This window comes from Convolutriloba macropyga, chromosome 8 (genome assembly GCF_964194025.1).
Source record: "Convolutriloba macropyga chromosome 8, txConMacr16.3, whole genome shotgun sequence".
In the NCBI taxonomy this organism is placed as follows: Eukaryota; Metazoa; Xenacoelomorpha; order Acoela; family Convolutidae; genus Convolutriloba; species Convolutriloba macropyga.
In genome coordinates, this window is record NC_134475.1 from 3,532,071 (window position 1) to 3,552,989 (window position 20,919).

Genomic DNA, 20,919 nt, shown 5'->3' on the forward strand with positions numbered 1-20,919 from the left:
GTGATAATTTCATATCAAGTCCCACGGGCCGCTGAGGCATGGCCAAACGCGCTAAATGCGCAGCTCTTTAACTGGGGAATTATTTCCGTGGGGGTTTATTTCCGTGGGGGTTTATTTCCTATCCAAAATGAAGTGGGGTTTTTTTCTCTAGGGTTTTTTTTTCCGCAACCGGTTCAAAGAAAATAGGAGATTTGGGACTAGTATCCGGAAATATCAAAAATCGGCAATGATTACAGACCTGCAGGCGCTAGTTGAGAGAACTGTTTCTCTGGTTCGATTCCACAGACCATCTGATGTGTGTGTCCCAGTGCAGAGTAGAACTCGTTGTCCCCTTGGCACTGGCTCGCTACAACGAACAATATGTCTGGATTAGTTTGGTAAATACAAATGGCAAATTATATGCCCATTTCAGATTCGCGAAAAAATTGTAGTCTAGCATTGATAAGCCAAGACTTAAACTGACATTAACCTTGTGAAACCAAGCATTCATAAAAGTTTTCACATTGTTTTTGATTTCGTTGCATTTCAAGAAAACATCAAAAAACAAATTGCAGATAAAATTTTCTATTTTAAGCGGTCAGTTTCCTTATGCGCTCATTCACACGAAAAAATAGAGCACTTATTCATCACACGAGATAAACGTCTCTGAATGGAAAAAGTATACTATTTAGATAGGGTCCGGGTTGTCTAAAAATGCGATCATAAAATGGAATAAGGAGGCTCGATAATGTGCATCCGCACGTAATGTTCCGACCCCGCTCATCCATTTTTAATTTAATTGTTTACCAAATAAGGAATAGAAAATGCTGGATAAGGGGGCCAATGAGTCTTTCATTCATGAGAGTACTGGATTAGACAAACATAAAACTCAAATAAGAGGAAACTTTGATTACAACCAAAACAGGATGTCTCTTTTAAAAAACTTACTCTTTTAAAAACTTTTAAAAAATAAGATAAAACCTGATATAATCAATTTAACCTGTAATCCGTCAGATGAGATATGAAACTTGTCAAAAATGAGACTTGGTGAAAGCTTGACAATGAGAAGCAAAAAGGGAAAAGTTCAAGAATGCGCTCCTATTTGTGGAAACAACCAATTTCAAATTAATTAAAACCAATAAATAATCAATTCGGCTCAATCAAAAAGTCAATTTCAACAAGATATTAAGCAATTGACGTCCGTCATTATCCATAATATGTCAGACGGCCACAAAAAAAACGGCAAGGACAAAAAAATCAAATTGAATTATCAGGAAAGCGGTGTCGCAACCGTTATTCACGGAAAACAAACATTAAATATCTTCAATTGAAAAAATTTTTTTTCAACAAAAATTGGGCCATCCCATTAGTGTAATATTTTGGCAAGGAAACAAAATAACTCAAAAATGGGCGAAAATTCAAAAATTTTAATTTTATTATGGAAATGCTTAGGGCCAAGAAAACATTAATGCGTAAGCCACTTAAGGCAAGCGCATAGCCAAGAATGCATTAATAGAAAATTAAGCCATTATTAAGTTAACATCTTGGATCACGAGAAAAAGGACGCAACTTGCTGTTACAGAGACCTGTCAGCAAAGTTAACAAATAAAATAAAAGCGACAAAGGTCAAAAGCCAACCGACTTTATTAAAAAGTATCTCCAAGAATTCAGACAAACCGCAATCTTTCAACTCAAAACAAAATTCAGATTACCTTAAACTGCTCAGGAAGCCAGTTGTGATTGTCACTAGTGAGAACTAATTAAAAGACGACAAAAAGCTAAAGATACGGACAGAACACAAAATTTCACAACTAATTTATCGAACCAAATGTTTTGAAGCCATAAAAGAATACGACATTCAAAACCATCAAACACTTAGAAATGAAAACAACGTTGTCGGTTTTTTTGGTTTTCTTTTGGTTTTGAATGACTTTTCTTGTAGAGTCTGTTTTTGAAAAAGGCCACAATAAGAACAACAAACATTGACCGGCTACAAAAACTCACTCCAAAGCTGTAAAGAAGTCAGCCAAAACTTAACCAACAGCACATAAAATCTAAGTTTGGCAGTATACACTTGTTGAGCCTTGTCAAAAAGAGGCTTTTTTATTTCTAGACGACAATGAGAACAAAAAATGGGAAGTAAAAAATTATTTTCTGTGGGAAAAAACTATTTGAAATTAATTATTACCGTTATATTTAAGCTGAATTGAGTTATTCATTAAAATATTCCCACAACAAATTAAGGCTTTAAATTGTCGAAAACATGCCGCACAACAGTAATCATTATAAGGAGCACAAAATTTACCGATAAAATTTATGAGAGAACGGCTGTGCAGCAGTTAAAACTATAAGCAGTAGAATCTTAAAAAATATTATTTGACGCACTTGTTCTATGCCAGCTGCTGCTATCCTAATTGAGATTATTAGAAAAGGGGAGAATTTTCATCCTTAAATACGGAAAAAATTGCAAAAATTGGAAAAATTTTATAAAATTTGTCGAAAGAAAGCCAAGATACAATTAATTTGAACAGAAACACTAAATTGATTTTTTCAATTATTTTAATTGGACGGTTTGTTTTTAGACTAAGCTAAATGTGGATAGAATTAAGATAAAATAATTGACAAACTTCCGAATTTCAGTGAAAATTTACAAAAAAAAAGTATTTAAAGTCATCAGAGGCATAGGCAATACATAAAAACTGGAAGTATTGGGTAGGTTCACCTAGAGTTCTTGAACAACCAAGTTCGATCTTTGATTAATCAGCAAAATCTTGAGGCTGCAAAAAATGACATATGAAGGCAAAATCGATTAATGTTTACAAAAAACACATTGTCACAGTCAGAAAAACTATCAAAATTTGCTAAAAATTGATCTAAAATTACGGATAATGTGAATAAAAACACAGGAATTGCGTCTGCTATTCACAAATTTTAAACCTCGATAACTCGCTGTACAAAACAAAATTTAAAAAAGATTTAATGCCAAATTCTACACTGCATACCAGTCTCAATTCTCTAAGATGAATATATCGATCGGCCAAAATTGACTGAACAAGAAACCCCATTTAATTTTATAGTTCCTCCCCCCACAAGTGCGTCGAAACAAAAAATCCTTCCAGTCACTGAACTTTTTTCTACTTCGTATGCACTAGTTTATTTTCCTTTTTCAAAAATGCAATTTCACGTAAGTTCTATACTTAAGTGGGTGTTTGATATTGCCCGGACAAGCTGACTTTAATCAGTCAAAAACGAGTGAATATCATCGAAAACGAAACAAAATCGGACTACACGGGGCAGAGAATTCTGGCAAATTCCCCCTAAAAATATTTCCTATTGATTTCCTATGATTCAAAATAACAACCCCCCCCCCCCCCCCACGTCAGAGGGTACCCCCCTAGACAATAATTTTCGGATGATACTTCGACCACCTCAACCAGGGTTACAACGTATTACTTACCGCATTTGGGCAATTCGGAGTCGCAGAGAGCGTTTGAGATGCATTTGAAGAGGTATGCGTTCAGGATCTGGCACATTTGGGCATCGTGTGCCTCGTCAATGGCAGCCCTGTCAGCGGTACCCGCCATATCTCTTTCAGTCATGCAATAACTCTCTACGCACACTTTCTCGTATTCTTCGGTGAACACCTGCGCAACACATGAATAACCGTAAAAAGTAACTTAAAAAGTCAGTTCTAGTTAATAATTACCATTACACTGGGGGCGACGCCAGACGACAAAATACAAGGAATAGATCAAGGATACTTTGGAAAAATCATCATTTTTTTTTGGAAAAATTGGAAAAATATGGAAGAATTGATCTATTCTTTGTATTTTCTGTTCTGCTCCCGCCCCTCAGCTTAATGGAAGTAGAACTATTAACTTTCACAACCACGTACTGTTTTAGCGCTACCGAATAGATACTCTTTTCTTCATTAGTATTTACCCCCCCCCCCCCCCCCCCCCCCCCTCCTGATACTCTAACTTAATCTGTGCTAAACAAAGCAGAAACACTTTTGATAGGAGACGGGCAAAAAGGGGATGAGTTGATAGCTAGTTGTTAATTTTTTAGGTCCTCTTCAACACAATCAACAAGGAAATAACAACTGAATGAAATGAAATACTGGAATTTAAGGAAAGCAATTTAATGAGGCTGTGGTGGTTGGTTATATACCTTGCTGCTGTTTGCACAGTTGGCGAAGATTCCAGTTCGGAATTGAGTGCATACATCCATAGCCTTGAGACACTGCCTGCCCAGACCCTTGCACTGGCTACCTGACCCACTGGGTGTGGGTCCGGCTGGCTGAAACATTGAAGTCCAATTTTAGTATTTAGCTGATTTTTTTTATTGTTTGCAGTTGACACAGTAATCCGTCTTGTGATACTAATTCACGGTTCTTGTTTGTCATTACATCACGAAGGCAGACCTGAATTGTTTTGGTCAAATTTGACCGAGCGTGTAACTAAATTCCGTTTGCTATTTTAATACATGGACTTACAAGAACTTTGCTAAATGGGGTTATTTTCACAAGCCAGGCAAGCGATATTTAACGTAACCGAATTATGCTTGGGCAAAATCAGTCAAGTTAGGTATGCTTTCCTGGTATAATCTACGGTGAAATTAATTTCAAATTAAATTAAATCAGTATATATATGCTATGCATAGAATCCACTAAAATTTTTCAAACATTTCTTTTTCAAAAATGATTTTGAACAAACCAAGACACAAATTTTCAAACGCTACTTCATTAAAAAAATAATTTCGGACAGAACTCAAAAGTTTTTGTTCAAATGGTATTTTAATGATGCTTGAAAAGTATATATTTATTGCTCTGTCCAAAATCAAATTTCATAAAATACGTATCTTTAACATTTTCTTGAAATTTTTTGCCTTTTATTGTTTTCGAGCTAACTTACACTGCCAGCCGCCTGGTATAACAACTTGTCCTCTTTGCTATCGGAGGGAGACGCGGCACACAGTCCGGCAATTTCGCCAGCCCGATCCTTGTTCACCTTGATCTGGAACCCTTCCTTCATGTTCCAGAAAATATGCGCATTTCCCCCAATGGCGATTGTGAAGATGTCGCTCGTTTGCATCGCGGCTCTGAACGCGTCAGATTGGTAGTCGTCAGTAATGGGGATGTCGACGTTTCCGGTTGCAGAGTTCAGACGCATGATCTGTTTTGAGGCAGTGAACATTTTCACCTCTTCCAAGATGGCACCGTTGACAAGGCTCCTTTTGATGACGTCAAAGTGCTGAAATCAGAACCCGTGTTGAGAATCTCGTCGAATTCAAACATAAGAAATCGTCGGTTTTCGTCGGTTTTACTTCGCCAAAACCGATCAATACATTTATATTATATATATATATATATATATATATATATATATATATATATATATATATATATATATATATATATGTCATCATAGCAGTCGCTTTCTTTTTTGAATTTAGACTTGCCAAGTCTTGACCAAGACTTGCACAAGACTGACAAGTCTTAAATGTGTTATGACCATAGCTCTGAATCAGTACTGATACCTAGACTTGCCCAGTACTGATATTGGCTTGGCGTTAAGACTATTTCATCATCAGATTTTCTGGACTGCAGGTAGTGCACTGAACAGGGTCTGATCAGACTGTAAGCTTGCTGCGAGACTCTGTTGATGGGCCGCGCTTTTAGCCCCTAAGCGCGACCCAATTCGGTCTTATAAGAGCTAAATTGTCGCGCACCTCAACCTGGGAAATATTTAATCTCTACCTATGTTTCTTAAGCTAAGTTTTTCTTAACCTTCTGATTAATTCTTGTCAATTATCCTTCTGAATGACAAAATGACAAATTCTACCCCCCCCCCCGAAGCACAGATAACATTCTTGGATTGGAAACGCCACGGGCATTAAATTCAGAAAATTTGATATAAGAACTTCAGACTTTCGTGAAATTTCGATGTTTCCAGACTATGTAATTTTGAACGCAAGACACCCCCCTCGTGCGTTTATCTTCGGTCTGGACATAATTCCTTCCGCAACCTGGAACCTCTTTGAGCGAAAAAAAACTTGTGGGCAAAAATAGTTAGTGCATATAAATTGCATTGCCCTATTTTAAAAATATGCCGCATACCATTACAAAATTTGAAAGTAGGGGTCTGAGAAAAATGATGGGAGGGATAAAATGGATAGAAAATATGCAGAAATTCAATTCACACCTTAGTTGCAGGGTCGTTTTCGTTCTGGACAGAGAACTCAATATCTTCGAAGTTGGCCAGTTTTGTTTTGGTATTCACTGGCTCAAACATCATGATCCTGCTCTTGGCTGACCTCAAGTGGTACTTGCCCAGTGACTCACAAGTGACGTAATCAGAGCTCGTGTCTCCAGACGTCACAGCTTAAGAAAACAAACTTGTTTTGACCCTCATTGATTTAAAAATCAAGGACGCTTTGACCGTGTTCCCTAAAAATTGCTCCCGGGTCGAAGTTTGGTCAAAAAATAATGTAAAATTAGCGGTAGATAGCAAAGAAAAAAACTTTTATCACCGCAAAGGGCCCGCATCTTATAGCGTTGAATGCGGTAAATTTTTGTAAGATTTGCGGCTTTTAGCTGTGAAATTTTTTTCACCGCATTCCTTACAAAAAAGAAACTACAGTACAACGGTTTGAACCTCTCACCTCCTGAATATCAACAACTTCTTATTCCACTGCGCCATATGTCACTGACTTTAAGCATATTTCCTGCGAAATTAACATAAGCGTTGAAATTAGCGGTGAATATTTGTATGAATTGCGATGTTAGCGGTGAAAAAATGTTTTTACCGCGTTCTGCTGGTAGCGGTGAAAAATTTCCTTTCACCGCTTAAAAATTTTTTTTCACCGCATTCATCGCATTGAGAACGCAAATCTTAAACTTTTTACTCAAATTCGCCGCAAATCTTACATCTTTTAGCGATTTCTAGCGGTGACATCTCAACCCGGGCTGCCAAAAAAAATATTTCCTAATTTTTGGGCTTAATGCTATCGATTAACGGATGGATATCAAACATTGTCACAATCGGATTTAGGGGTCATGAAAACACAGATTAAAGTTAACGAATAAGCAAAAATTAAGTTAACAATTCTTACTACAGACGTCTGACCAGAGTAAATGACAAACTAGGAAGCGCTTATAACACAATTTACAACTTATGTTTCTATTTCTGATAAATATTCAGTGTTTGAAGCAATTCAGAGTTTATAAGATAGTCTGCCTGTAAAATTTATAACCAGATTTAGTAAATGAGGGCAAATATCAAAACATTACTTTTTCTTGTCGGATTTTAGCGGTGCTCATATTAAATGTTCCAGGAAAAAATGAGTCAATTCAGCACTGAAGTTTTATAATTTTGCTGGATAGAAAACCAAAATTTCAAGGAGAATAATTAATGTACTCGCTGATTTTGATAGGTTTGAGAAAGTTAATTTGAAACATACACCCTGTCTTGGCTAGCTTTAGTAATGTATTGCTGCACTAAGAATTATTTATTGGACTTGAAAAATATTTTCAGGCAAGGACGTTGAACGTTGACTAACTTGACGTGATAGAGGAGAAATTTTAAACTTTAATGGTATTAATGTCTTCAGACAATTTTGGCCGAAAGACATTCATCGTGGAAACTTTTCAGTAGCGTACCTAAACAGCCCGTCAAGCGTAGAAAAATTTAAGCTGAGGCTTTTTTTGAATTGCGTTTTTCTTTCAAAGAATTTTTGGCGATTTCCACAGATAAAAATTGACGGAACTGGCTCATAAAAAAGTTTCAATAGTTATGTTTTTAGTTTCTTTCTGTTGAGAAATTGAAAATTTTTTGAACATCAGGCACGTTTTCTCTACTTCCTATCAAGTAAAAATTGAAAAATGTGATGTAAAATTATTATTTTTCTTTGAAAAGTATCAAAAAATTCCATTGAAATAAAAATTCCTGACGGCTTTGCATTTATTGTTCCGACCCCTCTTGAGGGGGGAGGAACTATATACTCAAATGATTTTTTTTGTTCAGACAATTTTAACCGATCAATATATTCATCGTAGACAGTTGAGACTGGTATCATTAGTAAGCATGTCTTGCGTAGAACATGAAATTAAAAAGATTTATTGATTTTCGTTTTTTACAGGGAGATATCGAGGTTTAAACTTTCGAGAAAAAAGAGTGAATTCCGTTGATTTTGTTCACGTTTTTCAAAATTTTTGATGAAATTTCGCAAGTTTTGCTAATATTTACGAAAATTGTTCAAAAAATTGTTGTTGATTTGTTTTTGAAAACAAAAAATATTGTCGGCTATCTTTATTTAATTTTTTTTGTCAAAAATTCTGGCTAAAAATTTTACAAAAGTTTTTTAGTAAACTTTGATTAATTTTTCAGAAGTGCACACCCAAACACTAGTAACACAATCTTTCTAGACTCAAAAGGGAATACATCTACTTCAACTTCCGTTGAGAGTGCTCTGTAACTAAAACTTCGCCGTTTTTTTCTAACTTGATTCGTTGGTTATCAAAAACGCAGCATTTATTTTTGATTTATAACTAACAAAATATCTGTGACATTCAAAACAATTGAGTGCTCTTAATGGACAGAAAACATTAGCAGGGCTAGTTATGGACCAATATTGGAATGTTACCATCAGAAAACAATTCGGATTGTAATCAGTAGGTCTTTTTTATTAAAAAAAAATTCGATCTTTTTTATTAATTAAGTCACAAAAGCTTTCAAATCAGAGCTCACTGGTGATAGTTCCAATTGGTTTCCCAAATGGCATCAAATAAATTATCTATTTTACTGCTTGGAAACTTTTGGTCACTTTAACATTTAAAAACATTTGATTTTTAAACAAAAAATATCTTATTGAACTTTGCCTCCATTTTCATATTAATTTGGTCAGCTTGTAGCTAGGTGTCAGCAATAAAAGAATGCTTCCTCTTTCCAATGAATTTGAATTTTATTATTAAGGTGGTTATACGCCTTAAGTTATGACTTTCTAGCTTTTATACTACTAGATTTCTCAGTTATTTAATTTTTACGTGTTTGCCCATTTATCATGTTTTCTAGATTTATCTCATTCTCACGTTATTCACAGTTCATATATGACATTATTGGCGTTCAAAACAAAACAAAATTGATAGTTTTAAAATCTTTCAAGACATATATTCTAATTTTTTACGGTTTCGACACTATTAAGCTTTAAAATTTATCATGTTTTCTAGATTCATCTCATTTTCACGTTATTCACAGTTCATATATGACATTATTGGCGTTCAAAACAAAACAAAATTGATAGCTTTAAAATCTTTAAAGACATATATTCTAATTTTTTACGGTTTCGACACTATTTTCCGAATAATTTAATTGACTTTTTTTATAATTTTGTCTTTAACTGTCGTCTTTACTTTGTCTTTTTAGTCGAATGAATTTTTACTGAACAATGACCCGGTTTGATTGACATTTTATGAAAGAGTAAGTGAGCCGATATTGTGATATTAGAAGACAGCTGATGGCCTTCATGACTTTGAGAACAATTGTTTTCCAAAATGAAAAAAAAACATACGTTAACCTCGTATTTTTTTTTCATTTTATGGTCTGTTTGTTACCTAGTCTCGCTAGTTACAGGCTAAATATGATGCTCTTGTTGTCAAGAGAAATTTTCAAAAGGCAGTGGTGTCACAAAACCTTATGTTTTAAAACAATTCGTAATTTATTTACTGGCTTCGACACGGCTTTTTCACAAAATATCAAATTAATTTTTGATTTTTGTCATATCTGACGTTCTTCTTGTAGACGTAAGACTTATTCTGGACAATTGCAGGTCCAAAAAGTTTTCTGTGGAAGAATAAAGGAACCTATTTAATTATTTCATTCTGTAGTTAATGGCTTTCAAGTCTTGAAAAAATTTTTTTTCGAAAAAAAACAAGTTTTACTCAATTTTGATTTTTTTTCATTTTTCTCTACTTTTCACCCAGTTTCATTAATGAGATGTCACATAATACATTATTGGTGCTCAAAAAAAAAGCAGTCAAACATATTTTGAAGGCCGAAGTATGGCTTTACGGCTTCAAATGCGTTTTCTGGCAACTTTCAATTGATTATTTGTTTGTTGTCTATTTGTTGTTCTTTTTTTAACTGCAAAAAAAAATTGAATACCGACAGTGCCTAATTCCTTGTTATAGAAGAATTGTTAATTGTGAAGTTTTTGGATGTTTTAGTTGATTTTTAATGGTTTTTGTTACTCTGAAATTGATTGTTTTTTTAAAAAAGATTAAGCGAATTTTTTAACTTTTCTGTTTTTCTTATTTTTTGTCTAATTGTTACGAAACCTTATTGTGAATTGGCGTAACTCATCAATCTATTTCATCATTTTGCAATCCACTGAGTTAATTGCTCTGAGGCCATCTTTTCAGTCATACAATTTTTTTTGAAAAATACTTCAGTTTTTGTTTTTTTTTTCTATCTGTTCCTCTTTTGGTAGACAATTATGACAAAACTGAGGATGAGCGGGGTCGGAACCTTATGTGCAAGCGCAAATTACCGAGCCTATTTGTGACAGCACCAACAGTTGCAGCTGATGCCTTTAAGTGTTATAAGCAGAATATTGACCTATTTTCAAAGTTTTCAGACTATTAAAAAAGATTTCAAGCAATCTTTAACTGGGAATGTATTTCTTTGGAAACTCCGCTGCATTCGTTTTGTGATATCGTTAATCATCAAAAATGTAGCAAGTTTTTAAACTTTTTTGATGACCTAAAAAGTTTTATGAAGGACAGCTGCTGTTGTTAATAAATACTGAAACATCTCCAAGTTGCTCCCAAAAATCTATTTATTCCTTGTTCACAGTTACTTCTTCTTATTTCTGTTAAAAAAACTGATCTTTGAGGTTCCCTTCAGATAAATAAGTAGTTGCGTAAATGGAAATCACAAAGTATTCTAGAGCAACTGGAAAGAAATACTTTGCCAAAATGTTGCCATATGTGACAAAAATTTTTTTAACAGTTATACTTTGTTCCTTATAAAGTTGCAACTATGTTGTTTTCCGACAGAATACTTCTAAGTGAAAAAAATAGCAGAAAACATCGTTCATTTTTTCATTATTTCAGTTGTTCTTCAAATCTGCTTCAGAGATCTTCAATTTGTGTCCGAAATTTATAGCAAACAATCGTTAATTTTGAAAACTTATCTTAATAGGAAACAGAAGCCTGTGTTTAACCCAAAAAAACATCCAATCAAGGTTGAACTAACCAGAGAATTATTGTTTACATTTGTTAAGGACCGTGAAAGAAAAGTGAAGCAAAGTCATATTTGTATAAAACTTGTGCTTATTTTCACTTGTAACAAGACCGGAGTTTTTGAGACCATGAAATAGGCTGTTGAAAGAAAAAATTAAAAGAACAGCGTCAAACATCCTCCAAAATTTCACGCATTTTTATGCAATCATTTTTTTTATGCAATCATTTTATGCAATTTTATGCCCAACCATTTAACATAGCGAGAGTCCTCTATTTTTGTGTTTACTCATTTTTATGCAATTTTCCTGTCAATCACATACAATGTTTTGGAAATTTTTTTCGGGCCATGGAGCCACATTTTTTTTCTATATAAAAAATACATTGAAAACACGTTAATTGGAGCGAGAACGGCCTCAACATACTCTTTTAGAGAAAAACATTAAAAGGTGACCATATTTTCTGCAAACTAAGCGCTTTTCATCCTGTTTTAGACTTTGCTGAGGTTGTTCTTCAACATTGTTTTCTGACTTTTTATAGATGAAAATTGGAAAACGCGGCAATTTTTTTTTGTCCCTCGATGGACATTTTTTTAACAATAAAGAGGCGCTCACAATTTGGCAATCATCAAATCACTTTGTTTTATGATGAATTTGGCCTAAAGTACTTGAAAATACATTAGTTAAAACTTCGACTAATAGTTAAAACCTTGATCAATTGTATATTTTTAAATTTTTGACATTAATGAAGTTTTTCCACTAATCAGAGCTTGTGCGCTGTTATGTTGTGTTTGTTTTTTTATTGAATTTTGGGTAGTTTCAAAATAAGATATTGTGGCCGAAAATTGAAGAATGACAGTTCAAGTTGCGTTTGTTTGGTCTCTCAAATTTAAGTTAAAAGAAAGAACAGAAGGTTTCCAAATTAACAGACAAATCCTAAACCATGTAAATGGGACACAAAAAATTATAAAAAGTCATTTCTTTGTTTCGTGTTTTCTCTTGAGAAATATATACCTTCTTTTATGAAAAAAAATATACGCGATTGTAATATTGTATGATTTTGTAGTGAAGTAACAAGGCTTTTTTCAGCGTTTTTTCAATCTTCGAATAAATCCGGAAAAATAAGGTCATATATAACAACAAGGCGGCTCGGTAATGTGCGATGGCACATAAGGTGCCGACCCCGCCCATCCACAATTTTGGCATAATTGTCTACCAAATGAGGAACAGATAGAAAGCTCAAAAATTATTTTTTGGGAATCCCAAAAAAGCCCAAGTATTTTTCAAAAAAATTGTTTATGAACGATAAGATAGCCTCCAAAGCAAATAACTCGCTGCTGTAAAAATTGAAGCATTAAACCAATGTGATATGCCAATATTAAGAAAGTGAGTCAAGACGAACAGCAAAATCAAACAACAACAACAACAAACATTAATTACATCAAAAACTTTTGTCCGTTTCAAAAAAGAAAAATTAATAACAAAGTCATCATATCGTCAGATAAACTTGAAACTAAACAAAATAACTTATAAATCACCAGAAAAGACATGGACCAGTCCATAAAAAGGTTTGGTAACAATTAGACAAAAAAGAACAAAAACAGTATAAAGTTAAAAAATTCGCTTATTTGTTTAAATCAATTAGCCTGAAAATAATGAGAACCATTAGAATCAAGTAAAATATCGCAATGGTTTATGATTACCAATGCTTTTATAGAAGGGCATTAGGACCTGTCCTTATTAATTTTTTTAGGCGGAAAAAAACGAACAACAAAAAAAGAACAAACAAGAATTCAATTGAAACTTGCCAGAAAACGCTGTCAAAACCGTCAAGCCATGAAAAAAAAATTATTCGATTGCGCTTTCTTTAAAAACCGATTATATAGTAATTGGCCATTTATTAGTGAGACTAGGTAACAAAGACAAAAAAGTGAAAAGGGCATAAAAATGTAATAATTTTGATTTTTTTTTTCGAAACAAAATTATATCCAAAGTCAAGAAAGACAAAAATTAGAAAATGCAATATTTAAATAGGGTCGTTTATTCATCTAAAGGAAGCCTGTGAGACCTTCAATTATCCAGAATATTTCTTGCGTCTACAAAAAGAACGTCAACTATGACAAAAATCAAATTAATATACTTTTTTTTGTGAAAAACCGGTGGCGAAGTCAGTAAGGTCATAACGCATTCTCTAAAAAAATAGATTTTGGGACAACAACATCTTTTGAAAACTTCTCCTGACACCCACAATGTCATATTTGACCTGTAATTAACGAGTTTAGGCAACAAAAAGAAAAATAAAAAGAACAATCTTGCGAAATTAAAAAGTTTTTTTTAGTTTTGGAATACGATTGTTTTCAAAGTCATGAAAACCATCAGCTATCTACTAATATCAGAATTCTGGCTCTTCTATTCTTCCATGAAAAGCCAGTGGAAACTATCACTATACAGGAAATTTCATACGACTGAAACGACAAAGTAAAAAAGACAGTTAAAGACAAAATTAAAAAATTCAATTAATTTTCTCAAGAAAGAAGTGTCTAGGCCGTTAAAACGATAATCTATATCTTTCAAGATTTTAATTTGTTCAATTGTGTTTTATTTTGAACGCTAATAATGTGATATGAGAACTGTCAATAATGTGACAATGGGACTAGAAAATGTGAAAAACTGGAAGATATCTAAAAACAAAAAAAAATCTGAAATCTAGTAGTGTCAAGGCCAGAAAAAAAAATATCTTCATGCTTAAAACCGCAATCGAGACTAAAATTTAAATCTGTAAAATGAATAGGCATTCTTCCTTTGCTGACACTAAGCAACAAGTTGACCTAATTAAGAAAAAAATAGAGGAAAACTTCATTGAGCCATTATTTATTTAATTATCAATTATTTTTAAAAGTCGAAACCATCATAAACTTTTAAGTAAAAAACTAGCTTTTAGCTGCTTAGGAAGCCAATTGGACCTTTCACTCCTTAGCTTCGATTTGATATGTTCTGTTCCTTATTATTAAAAAAAGGACTTTTTTTTAAAAAAAAAGACAGACTTATTACAATCCGAATTTTTATTGGATTGTAACTGTCCAAGATTGTCCCAAAACTAGCCCAGCTATTTCTTTTCGTCCGTTAGGAACAGTTGATTTTCGAATGTTTTAGATATAGATAATTTGTTAGTTGAAAACTCAAAAATAAATTCTGCATTTTTAAAAATCAACGAGTAAAGTTAGCAAAAACGGTAAAGATTTGATTACAGAGCACTCTCAGTGGAAGTTGGAGTAGGATTAGCCCCCTTCTGAGTCTACAAAGATTTTATTAGTGTTGTTTGGGTGTTTACTTGCGGCAAATTTAATCAAATTGGACTAAAATAGCTTATTTCGTGTTGTTTTTGATGAAAAAGGCTGAATTTTGAAATATTTTTGAAAAATTTTTGACCAAAAAATTAAATCAGAATAAATAACAATGCTTGTTTGTCTTTAAAAATAAAATCAACGACACTATTCTTAAAAAATTTAACAAATTTTAGCAAAATTGACGAAAATTTCGGAAAATGTGGATAAAAACAACTTGATTTCACTCTACTTTTCTCAGAAGTTTAAACCTCGATAACTCCCTGTAGAAAACAAAAATTTAAAAAATCTTTTTATTTCCATATTATACGCTGGAGGGGCCTTCTAAGGATACCACTCACAACTCTCTACGATTATTATACCGATCGGCGAAAATTGACTGAACAAAAAAAAACCATTTGAGTATATAGTTCCTCCCCCCTCAAGAGGGGTCGGAACAAATACTAAAACCAAGTCATTGTATCATTCATCTTTTGTTTCGCGAATGCTATGTTGTGTGGAGCCGTGGAACAAATATGTTTTTTGGTCAGTTTGCAAAGTGAACGTTTCTCAGAAGACCAAGCACTATTTAAATATAATTTGCCAATTTGTGAAATACAAAAGTACTTCTGCCCCGACACTTTTAATTTTTAGTGGTCGGATCAACAAGCTCCTCGACCAGAGTGGTAAAAGAAACTGATTGAATTTTTTTATGATCGTAATAAAATGAGATTAAAATTATTGTTAAAATCAGACCTGCCAGTCTACATTTTAACGTTATCACTGGTTTTACACTTGTTCAGTTCTGAAATACTCAGGGTGGTATCTCCGACATCCAGATTTTCAAGTTCGTTTGACAGAATTTAAGAACTTTTTTTTAAAAAAAATTGAAATAAATTTGACCTTTCAAGTTTGAAAAACTTACGATTGAGAATATGACTAGGATCAAAAGAAGCAATTTGAATTAGGTAAGGATGTAGCTAGTGATGATTAATAATCCGCGGTAAATCGACCAAACAGTCCCTAACTGACCATCCAGAGTAAATCAGAACTGAACCATTGTAAATCCAGGACTGCCTTTAGTCAAATTTTATTTGTACATTTTATGATCATGTCAAAATATAGACTGATCAGACTGTTTTTAAAGCATAATTTTGACTCTGCTTTTAATTTCAGAGACAAAGCAATCGCAAACAGTATAAATTTCCAAGACAACTGATACCATAGAGATTTATCCTGACATGTGGTATTTGTGGAATGGAACTAACGGTTCTCTTTGACTCCGAGAAGTCCAGAATCAGCAAGGTTGTCATCACAGAGTTCGTTCAACACTTCCTCAACAGTGTCTCCGGGCTGAGAAGGGGGGATACCGTCGAAGGTGAGACAGTCGGAGCCAGAGTACCCGGGACAGCAGACGTCCAGAGGGACCCCGGAGACCCTGTCGTACTTGTCACGGAACTCGGCCACCATTGCAGGCATCGATCCGATTGGCCTAAAATGTCCTTTTTCTGTTGTTTCAGGCCCGGAACCAGGAATTTTGCAAAATTTTATGTAAGATAAGCAGTAATAAGCGTTGACAAGTTAGAAGAATCACCGCAATTCTATTACATAATTTTCTGTTGAATGCGTCCCGGGTCGAGGTGTCGCCGCCATTCAACGCAAAATTATGCAAAATAAGCGGTGAATGCGGAAAATTTTGTAAGATAAGCGGTGAATGCGGTGAAAATACATAAATCAGGCGGTGAATACGATGAAAAAACCCCGTTATCGCCTGGTAGCGGTGAAATTACATATTTTCACCGCTAAATTTAGCGGTGAAATTACATAAATTCATTGTCCAAATTATGTAAGATAAGCTGTGAATGCAATGAAATTACATAAATTCACCGCTTAACTTATTGGTGAACTTACATAAATTCACCGCTTAGAAAAAAGTGTTAAAATTGTGTGGGAACAGCAGTGAATGCGGTGAAATTACACAATTTCACCGCTTAACTTAGTGGTGAAATAACATATATTCACCGCTTAGAAAACGCTTCGAATTGTCTTTTGTTCAACGAAGTTAAGATATATTTATTAAAAGGCGTACTGAAAAATTACCAACGAATAACCATACATCTTTTTAAAACTTTTTTTAAGCGGTGAATTTATGTAATTTCACCACTAGAGTAAGCGGTGAACTTACTTAATTTCACCGCATTCACCACATTTCACCGCAAAAATTTGTAATTTCGCCGCTTATCTTACAAAAGTTCAACTCGTATATTTTACATAAAGGAGGGCGAATCTGATTTAAATTCAAAACAAATATGCTAGCTTTTAGTGAAAAGTGCCGCAGTGGAAGAAGAAGTGGCCAACATGATGGAGGTGAGAAGTTCGAATTGTAGGAAAATTGCGGTGAGTTTTGTAAATTTTCAACGGTAGTTACCTCTTATCTTACATAGTTTTGCGTTTTTGAGCGTAGGTCTTATTTAACCTTCCGTTTCTAAACGTAGTTCTCATAAATATTTAGTACCTTGTCATTGCATGTATTCAATTTTCGTTGCATTTAGTCAAGACTTTTAAATCAGTAACCTAACACTAACTCTAAAAGTACCTATCTACAACCCCCCCCCCCCACACACACACACACGCACACCCATACCAGGCGCCCAAGAATGTGTAAAATCAACGCTAACCGCATCGCAAATTTATGTAAGATCAAGGCTAAATTCATCAAAAAATTGTCAGATCAAGAACAAATTCAGAGGAAAATTATCTATGATCTACGCAAAGAAACGCAAAATTACGTACGATGAACGCTAAATTGAACGCAAAATTAAGAGATTTGGCAGCCTTAATTCTAAAGAGATGCCAAAACTACTCATAGAGAAAATCGCGAAAAAAATCGTCGGTTTTCTGTAAGAAAAAGATAGATCAATACCATGTGAAATCTGTTTAACATGGTAATTAACTTTTAAAATTTACAACACACAAAAATAATTGGTAGCAAATAATTTTTTTGCACATATGCATGGCATGCACTCTTGATTCATTTCAGGAAGTTGCAGCCGTTGAAATTCTATCCAATCAAAATTGACTTAAAGAAAATTTGTTACAAAACGCATTTGTTACTAAAAGTACAAGCCAAAAATAGGCAAAACATTATAGAGAATTGCAATCTGATCTAATAAGGCTATGAATGTGTGTATTTTAACGACACAATTTTAAGAAAAAAAATACCAAAACTTTCGCACCCAAAAAACAATTGATATAATATTTATGAGTTAGGGATAACCTGCATATAGTCTTCATAGAAAGCAGGAAAAGTTAGTTAAGAAGTTTGAGTGCACAAAAGCTTGGAATTGAAAGATAGCATGAAAAATGGTTTGGCACTAAGCTCTTTTCGGAATTTGTTCAGTTACGAGTTTGGGAGTTGATACTCAGAATAGTGAAATAAAATTTTTTTGACGTTGTTATAATTGTTTTTCCTGTCCGATTGGTTTTAGTTTTCATTTGTCAAAATTTAACTGCCATGATTAAGGGATCAAATAGAACAAAAGTCACGAGTGAATAGCAAAAAGGAAGAAATTGGGGACAAAGTCTGATCAATTTTATATTTGTTTTCTCTAGGACTAAATATTCTGGTATTTTTGAAGAAGTGGTGAGAGAAGTAAAGGAATCCTTTAAATTTCTTTCAAAAGTGGCTTGGTTTCACTCGTAACGTTTTTATTCAACCCGAACATAATAATAAAAAATTACTTCTTGAAATAAAATATATTTTAAAAATTGATAACAAAAAAAAGATAGAAACGATAAACAAAATGATCGATTTTATATTTTTTTAGAAAATTATTTAGAGAAAATGGGAAAATTTCTATTTTATGTCTAAAGGGCATGTTTAGAGACCATTCACAAACACATTGCAATTATCTGTCGTGTAGGCAATTCTACATTTTTTTTCAAATGAAATGTCTTGAATAACAGAATTCTACTGAAGAGCACTGGATTTTCTGAGCACAGCAAAAAAGAATAAACAAAGCATGATCACCACAAGGATAAGTGCCAACGAACAGCACATGAACTACAGTAACAAAACAAACGTTTTTAATGCGTTTTAACGACTCTCTATTTAGTTTTTCTAAATATTGTTATTGAAAGATGATTGACAAGAGAAAAAAACTTGTGTTATAATATGGCAAACTCTCAAATTTTCTGGGTTTTTTTTCGACAAAAAGATGAAAAAATGTCATCTAAATGCTCAAGGATTGCATAAAATCCTAATCAACTAAGAAGTGTTTTCTCAGTATAAGCGAAAATACCATTTCACACTTTTTGTCTTTCGTGAACCTACTTACATGAAAAAAATTGAAGAAAAAATATGGAATTTATTATATGGAATAAACCTCAAATTTCAAAATCGAGTACTAATAAAATAGAAGCTAAGGTTTGGAATTGCAATGTTAGTTGCATTGACTATTATCGCTTACGCTAAAATCTGACATTACTTTTGGAGCAAAAGTTTTTTGCAATGGTTTAATTTGAATGAGTGTCGACAAGATGTCGACAAAAACTTTTAAAAAAGCAGATACATATAAAGAAAACAACCACAACAACCAACAAAGAAAAATTGATGGATTTTTTGAATCCTTAGCATTAAAAACAAATACAACAAATATCAACACAAATAGAACCAAGGCTACTCATTCCATATAATAGGATCTTATAGAACTAACTGCTTAGACGATGGCAAAACACTTATTGCATTTTGATTCTATATGTTCTTGGGTCGAGGAAAAATCGGAAAAATATCTAAGATGAGCAGTCAAAAGTTAGTTTTTTCACTGCAAATTTCGTACATAATTTTGCTGTGAAATGCGGTGAATGCGGTGAAATTATGTAAGTTCACCGCTAGAGTAAGCGGTGATCTTACAAAAATTTACCGCAATTCACCGCTTAATATGTAATTTCACCGCTATACTAAGTTAAATAGTATTAAGTTAAAAGTTTATGATCATATTTCGGAATCTGTAATGGAATCGGACTTGTAATAAGCACAGTACTGAAATTGACTTGGCATTAGGTCGGGTACCAGTTGCTTACCTTCCCGTGTAGACACAGGTGCCCCCCTTGAGCGCTGCAAATTCGAATTTGCCCTTGACAGGGTCCTGCATGGAATCCAAACAGTTTCTGAAATAAACAAAAACAATACAAGAAAACGTTTGAAAAATTAGGGGCTCTCAAATGAGCTACAGTATGCTGCTATCTACATGCTTTTAATTTGAACATTGACCTTTGAACCGTTCAATTTCGTTGTTCAACCTTATGTGACTAACTATAGCGTGTCCCATAAAGTTAAAATAATCGATAATTCAAAAATACTGTCCAACTTGCTCATTTGTATGCTCAATTGCATGTTTTTTGAACTTTCGAATATTTCAGCTTTTTTGGACAGACTATATATAGCGTGTCCCTTAAAATTAAAACAAGCGAATGCTTTAAAAGGGACTAGCCAGAGTTCAAAAGTCAATGTTAAAATTCAAAAATTAAAGGATTAAAATTCAAAAATTGATGATTTGGCGTTCAGGAAAAAAAATGAAATTCAAATGGAGAGATTGACGCTCAATCGCATGTTTTATGTTATAGAGGTTTTGAATGTTCTGTTATTTCAACTTTATGCAACAGACTATATAAAAACGAAAACTACAAACAGTAATAGTTATTACTGATACTACTTTTTTTGATACATTTCGCTAAAAAACAAAATACTGAATTCGTTAGAAAACCCATCAAGCTTCGACTTCTGACTGGAGTATTTTTGAATGTAGCAATTCAATGCGGTCAATTTCGGATGAAATTAGTAACTGCTTGCCCATATGTAAAATCTTAAAACATTAAGACTCACAGAAGAAAAATTTGGGTTTCTATTATCTCAAAAAACCACTGTGGCCAGAAATATGCATAAATATTAGGGAACTGCAATTTCTTCCAAAACTCTTGACTCTTAAAGTTGATAAGAGTTTTTTGTGAGCTTACAACGTCCGTTTGAAGCATCCCTTGACCAAAACGAACAATATCAGAACGTTTTGGAAATTTGCCTACATTCAGAAAAATTACGTTTTAAAGGATTTATTAATCATAAGAGTGACACGAACTAACAATCGCTGAAATTGTTCAGGTTTTCAAACTTTTTATTTTGTGAAGGCTCTCTTGAGACAACAGAAAGAATTCGGCTGAAAAATTTTTTGACGCTTTTTCTGTTGATCAAGTGAAGACGAAGACAACTTTCAGTTTGTGTCGGAACAATTTCCCAGAGTTGAAGCAATGCATGTTTTTCTGCGCCACTCTAACGTAAAGTTCACTTCTGTACATTTATGAAAATTTTATTTGGTGAAAATTTTAC

The 20,919-nt window shown here is 33.5% G+C and overlaps 1 protein-coding gene across 1 annotated transcript in view; it reads right to left on the reverse strand.

The window, feature by feature from the left end:
* LOC142344325 (otogelin-like protein) overlaps window positions 1–20,919 on the reverse strand; it is a 75,498-nt gene that overhangs the window by 37,026 nt on the left and 17,553 nt on the right. The window contains exons 2-8 of the mRNA XM_075395913.1: window positions 19,620–19,706; window positions 15,806–16,029; window positions 6,183–6,361; window positions 4,893–5,231; window positions 4,150–4,278; window positions 3,437–3,623; window positions 239–346 (exon numbers count right to left, since the gene is read on the reverse strand). Of these exons, the coding sequence (XP_075252028.1) occupies window positions 239–346; window positions 3,437–3,623; window positions 4,150–4,278; window positions 4,893–5,231; window positions 6,183–6,361; window positions 15,806–16,029; window positions 19,620–19,706 (1,253 nt within the window). The remainder of the gene's footprint in view (window positions 1–238; window positions 347–3,436; window positions 3,624–4,149; window positions 4,279–4,892; window positions 5,232–6,182; window positions 6,362–15,805; window positions 16,030–19,619; window positions 19,707–20,919) is intronic.